The following is a 9,776-nucleotide window of genomic DNA, read 5'->3' as shown; positions in this document are numbered from 1 at the left end:
ACGGACGGCGAGAGAGAGAGAGAGAGAGAGGGTTAAGTTGCGTGTGCATTGGTGTCATTTTTGTCGATAGTGCGCTGCACTTGCACGAATCGTTTTCTTTTCTTGCTTTTTTTTGACAAAGCGGTGGGTGGTGCGTTTTTTTTCTTATTGCTGCTGCTGCCGCTGCGGCTGCCTTGGAATCCAAATGGCCTCACGTGGCGTCTTGACCGCGGCCTGCGTTGTTGGGGGTCTCACGATGACGGGCGTCGCGCTGACGGCCTCGCGATGGCGGCGGACAGAGGCGCGCCGCGCAGAGCTTAACAACGAGTACGCCGACGTTCTAACGGAACTCCGCTCGTTGAATGACGCACGCCTAAAGGACGCCGAAGATCTACGGCGCAAGCGAAAGGAAACGGCTCTGATGCATGAGACGGTGGCCACTATCTGGGCCGATCGTCTTGCGCGCTACGTGCAAACCAATAAGGAGCTGCACTCTTTCTTGAAAGCCCTCCCGGAGGCGCTTGGCGCCCTGAAGGGCCTCACAAATCATTACCAGTACATGGCAACGGAGATGCGGAAGTTTGTGGCTTTCGACGTCGCCTGTAGTAAAGTGCATAACTTCGCACTTCTTCTTGAACACGGGGAACATGTAGGGATGCCGCGTGTGGTGGAGAGAATTCGCCAACTACTCATTGCAGAGCCCCTAGTCCAGGTGGTGTGTGACAGTGTCAGCCAAGTCCCCGCCGACATTAGCTGCCCAAGTTCCCTTGGTGAGTGTAGCTCAAGTTTTGTCTTTTGCATGGAGGAGCTTGACCGGGCGATTGAGCTGGCAGTCGCGCGCCACCTTGAGTTTCAGAGCGAAGAGGGGAAAAAGACCCCCAACGTCATTTGCGATGGCGTGCGCAAGCTCACCAACGAGGCCAGGCTGAATACACTTACCAAAGGCGACATCGCCCTGCAGAAGGAGCGAAGGGCGCTTCGAGACCTCCTCCTCCGTGACCGACGGCAGCTGCACACGACAGGTGACCTGAGGAGCGCTCTGGAATACGTTGAAGGCGTGTCGGATCGGCTCTGCACTGACGATGCGGGGGAGGCTGGGCTGCGCAAGATTATTTCCACTGACGCCGCCGTCAAAGCCGCACAGGACCAACTCCTCTTGTGGCGGAGGTCGGCGGCGGTCTTCCTCGTGCAGCAGCAGGCGAAGGAGGTGTTGGAAGCCTACCAGCTGCTGTTGGCGGAGACGCTAACAAAAACAAGGTCAGGCTAAAAGGAGCGGAACGACAGCGAGGCGAAGAGAGGAGAAACGCGGAAGGTCGATGGCTGTTTCACAAGGTGTGAAAGGGTTTCAGCGCAACCTCGGTGGCTAGCAATGCGGCGGTGAGAAGGATCGAGAGGTGGAGGGAGGTAGAAACTCTAGTTTTTTGGTCTTTTGTGTTCATGCAACGTGTGCAGGTGTGGCTGGAGAAGGAATTCAGTTCCACACCTCTTTCTTCCCTGCGGCAAGCCATTGGCTTTGCTTTTGTTCTGTTTTGTTTATTCAATTTATTTCCTTCTTGTTTCTGCTCTTCACGGCGCTCCGAAACAAATTCCGTGTCGGCGCATGCGTGCTTGCGCTAGGGGCGGAGCGAGAAGGAGAAGGAAATAAGAGGGGCACAACAACAGCCGCAGCAAGAAGCCGCAACAGAAGAAAGCCGTACACGCTTGGGTGGGCATTTTTTCCCATCCCCCTTTTTGTTTTTGTTTTCAGATTTAATTCGGCAACCGTTATATATATATATATATATATTGCTTAGGAAGTGTCAGTGAGACACATGCCAGAGGCTTGCTTCCTGTGTTTGGACTCCACGGAGTTTATGCGCAACGGCGATCAGTTTCCCACGCGTTTCCTCGGGGTCCAGGAGGCTGCCAGTCTGCTCTCCAACGCCAAAATTCAGATGAATGCGGAGAACACTGTGGGATTTCTGACACTTGGCGGCAACGCATGCACCGTCTTTGAGACCCTCACGCTGGACGTGGAGCGCGTCATGTGCAGCCTTGCAAATATTTCTATCCGAGGCAAACGGTGCCACTTTTCGCAGGGGCTCCAGATCGCTTCTCTCGCACTGAGCCACCGAACAAACCCGCGTGCGGAAAAGCGCATTGTCGCCTTCATTGGCACCCCACTTACCGAAACGGACGAGGAGCTGGACAAGCTGGCGCGTAAGCTTCGCAAGGATGATGTGGCTGTGGATATTGTGGGGGTTTGCGTTGAGGCGAATGTCCCTCGTCTTGCGGCATTCGTCGACAGGCTGAATAAGAATGGCAACTCCCGCTTCCTTAGCATCCCTGTCGGTGCTAACCTCACGGACGCATTGATGTCCAGCCCCATTTTGCTGGGTGCCGACAGCGTTGGCGGCGCAACCGATAACCACGAGGCGTACCAAGGCTTTGGCGTAGACCCTTCCAACGATCCCGACCTCGCCATGGCCATTCGCATGTCACTGGAGGAGGAGCAACAACGACAGGCGGCTGCGGCAACACTGGCGCCCCAAAGCACGGCCCCCGTTGCTGCAGCCGCGCACGAGGAGGCTCCCCCGCCGCGTGAGGACCCGGAAGACCTGGAGAATTTGTCTGAGGAGGAAATGCTTGCACGCGCGTTGCGAATGTCGTTGGAGGAGGCACCAAAGACGTCCGGGGGTGCAGAGACGAGAAACGCGGCTCCCACTTCCGACGAGGAGTCCTTTCTCCACGAGCTGGAAAGGCAGCTGGAGAGGAAACACCCAAAAAGTGAAACCTCTCAACCCCCCGGAGGCGATAACCTACCTGGGAATGAGGAAGAGTCCCAAGGTGAGGAAGAACAAAAGAAGAAGGACAAGTAGCTCTTGACGCTTGTGCGCGTGTGGGCGTTTCGCCCTTCCCTTGGAGCGGTGCGTGGTGGACGCATGTGTGTTTGTGTGTAATGTGTGGGTGTATAGAAAAGAAGTGAGGGTGGGTGAGAAGGAAAACAGCAACCGCACCAACAAGGACAACATCCTCCCACGTAAGAGGAGGAAGCAACATAAAGAGTAAATGTGTGACAGGCTCATTCACCCTTCCCCACTGATGTGTGTGTAGGTGGTGGGTGGGAAGAGCGAGGGAGTTCCACGGATTTCTCAAGCAAAGCAGCAACAAAACCGGTATTGCGTTGCGTTGTGTTTACTGTTTTTATCAGTTTTATTCTGTTTTTGTCGCTTTTGCCTCGATGCAAGTCTGCCTCCGTGCGTGTGTGTGTGTGTGTGCGTGTGTCCTTGTGTTTTTTTTTCACGGTGTGCGTCCATTTTTGCTGGGTTCCTTACGTGTTTTTTTTTTACTTCTGTTCCCTCTGTTTTTGCTTTTCCACGTTCTCATGTTTAACCGCAAAACGTTGGGCGGACATGCGCAGATCACTTACACACAAAAACAACAACAACAAAAGCCGATTGCTAGTATAGACAAAGATGGTGCTAGCGGCTATTCGGGTTTTGGTGTGCGGAGCGGAGTTCCATCGGGTAGAGTCGGCACTTGGGGGCTATGTAGAGAACACAAACTTTGCATGGAATCGCCGTTACGAAATATCTTGTGCTGCTTCGACGGGGGTGCATGAGGTGGACGGTCGGCTACTTTCCATGTGCCACCTTGTGGTGCTCACGAGGGGCGCCAGCTCTCCGTTGGATGCTGCAAGCTATCTTAGCAAGCCCACCGTCGCACTGGAGGACGCCCCAGAGAGCGCGGTGGCCATGCTGAAGGGCTGTGACTTCTACTACGGTGTGCACCCCCTGGAGAAGCTGCGTTCGGCAGCTGTGGATATAGGCCTTTCCCCACCACACGTTATTTGGGACGCCGCGTTACGCATGTTTACAACAAACGGTGCATTGTGCCTCCGTCGCGCCTTTTGGCTTCTTGACAAGGATGGGGACGGGGTACTAGATGAGGAGGAAATAATTTTATGGCAGCGTTCCGTGAAATCCGCGTGCTTTTCAAAAAGTGACGTTGGTGAATGGCTTGCTAGTTGTTCACTGAAGGACTCCTCCATCAAGGCGGTAGATTCTGACGCCTTTATGAAGCTGCAGGAAGACTACTTACTGAACGGTGACGCGAAGCAAGTGTGGGCAACGCTTAATGTGACAGGGGTTTACCCTGATGGACTGCCGTATTCGTGGAGAGACCTGCATGCGGTGCGTGTGAGTAAAGAGAGCAACACATACCTTTCTCACACCGCCATTCAGTTCTTTCGAAATTTGTACAAACTTCGTCGGTTTCACGATCTTGACAATATGTGGGATTTCACTCCAGGGTGCCCGTGGAGGCACGTGCATGGGTTTCTTAAGACACAAATCCCACTGGATAAGTTTATCGAGTACTGGAAATACTTGGCGCTGACAAACCGCAGCCTGGTGGCGCAGTATGCCAGATATTGGGGCTATAAAGGGGACACAGGCCTTCTATTTTTGTTACGGCACGCACGCCAATATCGTGAATTGGGTGAGGCGGTACCTAATACAATCCAGGCCCTTGTGGTTGGTTCCCCTGGGTGCGGACGAAGGAGTCTCACCTTTACACTTACCGCATTGGATGAGGAGATGTTCAACGACGGCGTGGATGCATCGCAGGAAATGTACATTAGAACCACAACTTTTCCTGTAAGGCATGGCGAAGGAGACACACTTCAAACGGTAGTGTACACCACCGCACCCATTGAACACCTCATGAAGGTACTAGGCGACGACACGCTGGAAAAGCAGCTGGACGTGGTGCTTCTCTGTTACGATGGAACACGTGTGGAAGAAACTACACCGCCCATTATGCGTGCGTACCTAGATGCTAAGGCGTCACCACTGCGGTGCCGTAATTTGCCGTTTGTGGTTGTCATGACAAAAGCGGAGGCTTCTGCCTCAGCGGAGACCCCCAGTGAGGGAGCCAAGGCGATGGAGCGCTTTTGTCGCGAGCACCAGTTGCTCTGGCCTCCTGTTGTAACGAGCGTAGAAGCTCCTGACGAATCTGAAATTGTTGCCCTTAATGAATACATGTATGCCGTCGCCAGGGAACCCGAGATTGCTGTGGGAAATCCACCTCTAACTCCCCTGCGTATATTAAGACGCGTCGCAATTGTCACGATTTTCACACTTGCCGTAGGAAGTGTCACGCGCCTGGTCATTCGACGACTCCGTGGAAGGCGTCAGTAGAATGTAAAAATAAATACATATTCTATCGACGCCGATTGCGAGATTGTGCAGGTATGAGTAGAATAGATGTACAAAAAAAATGGGGAAGAAATTGAAATAAATACAAGAACAAAAACAAAAAAAGCGACAGCAAAAGAGGGACGGGGAACAGGAAAGATGGAATGATGTAATTCACTCAACGGATCTGAAATAAAGTGGAGGTGTATGCGTGTGTGTGTGTGTTCGTGTGTGTGCTCATGCCGCTCTAGCTACTCCTGTTCTGTTTCTTGTTGCTCCCTTGCCAGCACCTCATTCTTTTCGCTGGTCTTGTAGCCACTTCTGCTTTTACATGCATATATGCCGTTGTTGTTGCTCCTGTTTGCTTGTTTCTTGTCCTGCTCTTGTGCCGGCGTAACCGTTTTGCAGGGGCCTTATTTGTGCCATCGCACCGCCTTATCAAAGACTTTTTCCAGTTGCAGGTAATGTCGGCTGGGGTTCCTGCGACCTTCGCCGCTGGCTGCTTTTGGGGGACCGAGAGGTTCTTCGTGAAGCGCTTCGGGGATGCCTTGATTTCTCACGAAGTGGGGTTCATGGGGGGCGCCGAGGCCGATGAGGTCACGTATCCGATGGTGAAGAAGGGCGACACCGGGCATGCGGAGGTGCTGCACGTCATGTACAACCCCGACAAAGTCACCTACAAGCAGCTGCTTGATTTCTTTTTCCGCGTACACAACCCGACGACGTTGAACCGGCAAGCGGACGACGTCGGCACACAGTACCGCAGCGCCATTTTTTACCACAGCGAGGAGCAATTGCAGGAGGCCAAGGAGTACATTTCAAGGCTCAATGGCGCGGACCCGACGCTGCGGGCCGCCTTCGTGAAGGCCTTTGGAGATGTACAGGTCGTCACCTCGTTGGAAAAGGCGGCGCATTTTTATCCAGCAGAGGAATACCATCAACAGTACCTGGAGCAGAATCCCAACGGCTACTGCTCGCACCGCTTGCATTGGTGATTTCCTTCGCGTAGGATTTTAAAGAGGCCTCTTCCCCTTCCCGGTTTCTTGTTTTATTATTTGCTGGGTTGTATTTTGCTTTTTTTTTCTTTCTTTTGGCTCTGGGCGACGACGGATGGGTGTGCCACTCCTCAGCGTTTTCCCTGTGTGGCTGCGTGGCGGGGCGGCGGGGTGTAGCCGCACCTCCACTCCGGTCCACCCTCATCTCCGGGTCCGGGGGCTGTTTTCCGTGTCATGGCGGGGAGACAGATGCATTTGGCGACGGTGGCCGTTGTGCGGGCCACCGGGTTCAGCTTTAAAGGAGAGAAGAGAAAGAAAATAGAAACCATGCGCGAGAGTCACTAGACGCCAGTGAGAGGAGTGCAAGAAGAGGTGGGAGTGAATAATTGGTTGTGTGTCTCGCGCTAGCTCCCCTGCCTCTTTATTAATGTCTTGAAGTGAGTTTCCAATCGGGGCCGCGCTGGAACGTAGCGTGGGTGCAGTCACATATTACTGTTTTGCCGTTCCACTTTAAAACCCTAGCGATGCTCTCCACACGGAAGGGATTCTTGTGGTTGCGGGGAACGCTACAGACTGACACTTGGCGAGTTTCCAACGGGGGCGCGGGTAGTAAAGCTTCTTCCATTTCTTAATTAGGTGACGTGCTTATGCGGCTTGGGGGGGGGGGGGGCGTCAAGCAGCTCGGAGTGTTGGCGACGCTGAACGAAAGCTCAGGCGTTTATTGCCGTGCCCGATCTCTGTGAGAAAACTGGGCCAGACCCCTTCCCCCACAAATGCGTAAGTGCAGTCATTTGTAATCCCTGTTTTCTTGCCTCTTCTTTTCCGTAGATGTAAGTGGGCTTGTACGTATGTTTCTGGTTCTTTTTTGCCGTTGCTACCGATGAACGCTTTTTTTTTTGGTTTGTGGCAGGCTGCTCTGAGTGTGTGTGTGTGTCCATTCGTTAATGGGGACTTGCTTGGTTGTTCATGCCTGACGACGTGCTCCCTTAACGCCGGATCTTCCTGTGAGTGTTTGCTTCAGTAGGTGGACTGCTGTGGTTAGTTCTCTAGCCCGTATAAACACCGTTAAGCTCATGACGGGCAGAATCAAAAACGTACAAGAGCAAAATAACTATCTTCGCGCGAGCTGAGGAGGAGTAGGAGGAATCAGGCGGGCCATCCTTTTGTTTTTGGTAACAACTCGGAAGGGGCATTGGTCCGAGGACAATAGTCCTTAAATTTTTTTTTTTAGTGAAGGCCCTCCCATTCCGTTGGCTGCTTTTTGTTTCTTTGTTGTAAAGGAGAATGGGAGGATCATTGGATCAATGCTATTCCATGCGCTGAAAAGGGGCGGAAAAACATTTGCGCATGAGGGGACTTCATGTCCTCCCCCGCCGCTTCTCTTGCATTTGTGTAATTGGGTTTTCAAAGGCTTTGATAGGTAGAAATATGTTGCAGCAGGCTGTCTCGTACGTTATTTCAGGATTGGCGAAACTAGGCGACATTGACGCGAGTAATGTTGAAACGTCTCTTATGAGGCGGACATTGCGCATTCAGGATATGACACTTAGGCAAGACACGCTGAACGCTTTTCTCCCCTTTCCTATACACTCGGGACGCGTCAGCGACCTGCGGGTGGAACTCCCGTGGCCCACCTCCAAGGACGCACTGTTTGTATCCTCCCAGGGCATTACTCTCACACTAAAGGGTGACGTCCCTAAATTTAACACTAATGCAATGACCAGGGAGGAGATACGAGGTGGGATCACAGAGGAAAGCATTTTTGGCGCCAAGGAGGCGTCTCCAGCTTCAACCAATTCTTATGAAGAGGAGGGTGGTGATGCGTTGGAGAATTCGGGTGAATACGCTGGGGAACAAGAGCCCTCGGCGGCGGCGTTGTCAGAGGATGATGATTACATGTCTTGTCGGAGCGTTAGTAATGCCTCATTTGCGTCTTGCGAGTCGCAGGAGGATGTGGCTTCTCTTCCAGAGAATGGATTTGGATTATTTTCTTTTTTTGTTAACGCCGCCGGTCGTTCCGTGTCGTGGGTAATGAATCGACCGATTCATCTGCAGTTAAGGAACACCTCTGTGATGTTGTTGTGTGATTCACAGTCGGAGGTGGGCTTTGAGGTTGCGGCGAGGGAGATCGTGGTGCAGATCGAACCTGCCTCGGAGGCCGGCGCAGAGATTATGAAGGTGGTTGTTATCAACTTCGCGGGTGTTGCCGTGTATGCGCACGCCACCAAGGAGCAAAAGCAAAAGATTGTGGGAATGGATCATTTTAGTATACGCGTCACCTCTGTGTATAGTTCCATGGGTGTGCTCCGTCGCAAGAATATCGCCGTCATCGTTGACGGCGTCACCTCGGTGTCCCTAGATGAAGACGCACTGCAGGCTCTTACAAGCTGCGCCGTGAGTCATCGACTCATGACGGAGGTCCCTGACTACTGCCGTCCGTTTCGTGGGCTTCTTCAACTGCCTTCGCGTTGGCCCTACGCCAAAAGTTGCGTCTTAGCCTTCATACGGGATAGACGGCGACGGTACAATTTTAATGCCTCGCACCTTCACTTCTACGCGGAGGCCCGCACCTCCTATCTAGCGCTTCTGGATTACTGTCATCGCACCAGGGACATAGCAGAAAAGAAGGAAAGTTTGGCCGAAGTAGAAGAGGATCTTCGCTACCGTGATGTAGTTCTTTTCTTGAGGCGCAGAGTCCAGGAAAGGTACTCTGCCGCCGCACGCAGCAGCAACGCAGGAGTGCAGGCATCAATGCCAGCGCGGCCTGCAGAAGCTGGTGGGCCGGTTATACTTTCTTCTTTCCATGTGGAGGCGAAAATCACGTGTGTGCGTGCGCCTGCTAAAACAACAGTGTGGCTGCGCGATGTGGCTTTTGTGAACCGCCGCGGGGAGTCCAATTTTACAGTTGGAGGTGTTACTGTGGTTGCGGAGGGGAAGTCTCAACAACTGCAGGCGTCTGATGCCGGGCAGCCTTTTTTCTCTTTCCAGCGAACGGAGAGCAACGGCACGGCTTTTTTTAGAACCCAATTCGAAGACTGGCGTTTTACGGCCACGTCGACGTGGATTCTGCAGGCTGTGCAGCCCTTTCTGGTCGCTGCGCCGGACCTTCTGCTGACCGTGCCGCGCACATGTGGCGGTGCCCCGGAACCAACGTCTCATGAGCGGCGTGAGTGCACTACGAGTTTTATTTTTCCACTGGTGCAGCTTGCTGTGGACGGCTTACAGCTGCACCTGGAGCGGTTGTCCCTGGTGTTTATTGAGCAAAAATCCGGTGGGTCACGTGTTGCTTTTTTGACTGAAGGAGTTGCACGTGCGTTTTGGAGAGGAAACAGTCGTGCTGTCACCCATGAAGCTGGAAATGACGCAAGAAGATGACGTTGTGGTCTCTGCAGTGAGGTTGAACGTCTCGAATGAGCTCTGGGAATACTTATGCCACCTTCGACGTGAGTGGAGCGAGGCACTTTTGCGGCTGCGCAAGATAACCGACTCTGCAGCAAGTCTGCGGTCGGCAGCGGGTAGCGCACCGGCGAGAAAGTCGCTTGCGGAGGTGTGTGGTGTGGCCCCATTCACGGGGGAGTGCCATTCCGCGTCCAACTCCCAACACGTGTGTGTTATGGGCGTCGGA

The 9,776-nt window shown here is 53.2% G+C and overlaps 5 protein-coding genes across 5 annotated transcripts, besides 8 other annotated features; all 5 read left to right on the top strand.

Moving 5' to 3' along the window:
• Positions 1 to 9: 9 nt before the first annotated feature.
• Positions 10 to 30: a microsatellite.
• Positions 31 to 148: 118 nt separating this feature from the next.
• Positions 149 to 172: a microsatellite.
• Positions 173 to 184: 12 nt separating this feature from the next.
• Tco025E_06068 (uncharacterized protein) lies at positions 185 to 1,246 on the top strand (the record flags this gene model as incomplete). The annotated part of the gene is made up of 1 exon (XM_029372957.1): positions 185 to 1,246. One exon carries the CDS (start codon positions 185 to 187, stop codon positions 1,244 to 1,246), a length of 1,062 nt encoding a protein of 353 aa, XP_029226909.1.
• Positions 1,247 to 1,744: 498 nt separating this feature from the next.
• Positions 1,745 to 1,765: a microsatellite.
• Positions 1,766 to 1,790: 25 nt separating this feature from the next.
• Positions 1,791 to 2,837, top strand: Tco025E_06067 (proteasome regulatory non-ATPase subunit; the record flags this gene model as incomplete). Its single annotated transcript, XM_029372956.1, has 1 exon — positions 1,791 to 2,837. The coding sequence occupies one exon, from the start codon at positions 1,791 to 1,793 to the stop codon at positions 2,835 to 2,837; it is 1,047 nt and encodes a 348-aa protein (XP_029226908.1).
• A 64-nt stretch (positions 2,838 to 2,901) lies between these two features.
• Positions 2,902 to 2,929: a microsatellite.
• Positions 2,930 to 3,215: 286 nt separating this feature from the next.
• Positions 3,216 to 3,251: a microsatellite.
• A 135-nt stretch (positions 3,252 to 3,386) lies between these two features.
• Positions 3,387 to 3,409: a microsatellite.
• Positions 3,410 to 3,434: 25 nt separating this feature from the next.
• Positions 3,435 to 5,159, top strand: Tco025E_06066 (Ras like protein family, member T1; the record flags this gene model as incomplete). The annotated part of the gene is made up of 1 exon (XM_029372955.1): positions 3,435 to 5,159. One exon carries the CDS (start codon positions 3,435 to 3,437, stop codon positions 5,157 to 5,159), a length of 1,725 nt encoding a protein of 574 aa, XP_029226907.1.
• A 200-nt stretch (positions 5,160 to 5,359) lies between these two features.
• Positions 5,360 to 5,392: a microsatellite.
• A 228-nt stretch (positions 5,393 to 5,620) lies between these two features.
• Positions 5,621 to 6,151, top strand: Tco025E_06065 (peptide methionine sulfoxide reductase; the record flags this gene model as incomplete). Its single annotated transcript, XM_029372954.1, has 1 exon — positions 5,621 to 6,151. One exon carries the CDS (start codon positions 5,621 to 5,623, stop codon positions 6,149 to 6,151), a length of 531 nt encoding a protein of 176 aa, XP_029226906.1.
• A 43-nt stretch (positions 6,152 to 6,194) lies between these two features.
• Positions 6,195 to 6,246: a sequence feature (A-rich).
• A 1,333-nt stretch (positions 6,247 to 7,579) lies between these two features.
• On the top strand, positions 7,580 to 9,526 carry Tco025E_06064 (uncharacterized protein; the record flags this gene model as incomplete). Its single annotated transcript, XM_029372953.1, has 1 exon — positions 7,580 to 9,526. One exon carries the CDS (start codon positions 7,580 to 7,582, stop codon positions 9,524 to 9,526), a length of 1,947 nt encoding a protein of 648 aa, XP_029226905.1.
• Between the last annotated feature and the right edge of the window lie 250 nt (positions 9,527 to 9,776).

This window comes from Trypanosoma conorhini, assembly GCF_003719485.1.
Source record: "Trypanosoma conorhini strain 025E chromosome Unknown Tco_14.4_contig_00388, whole genome shotgun sequence".
Lineage (NCBI taxonomy): Eukaryota > Euglenozoa > Kinetoplastea > Trypanosomatida > Trypanosomatidae > Trypanosoma > Trypanosoma conorhini.
This window is presented reverse-complemented; position numbering and strand designations above follow the sequence as displayed.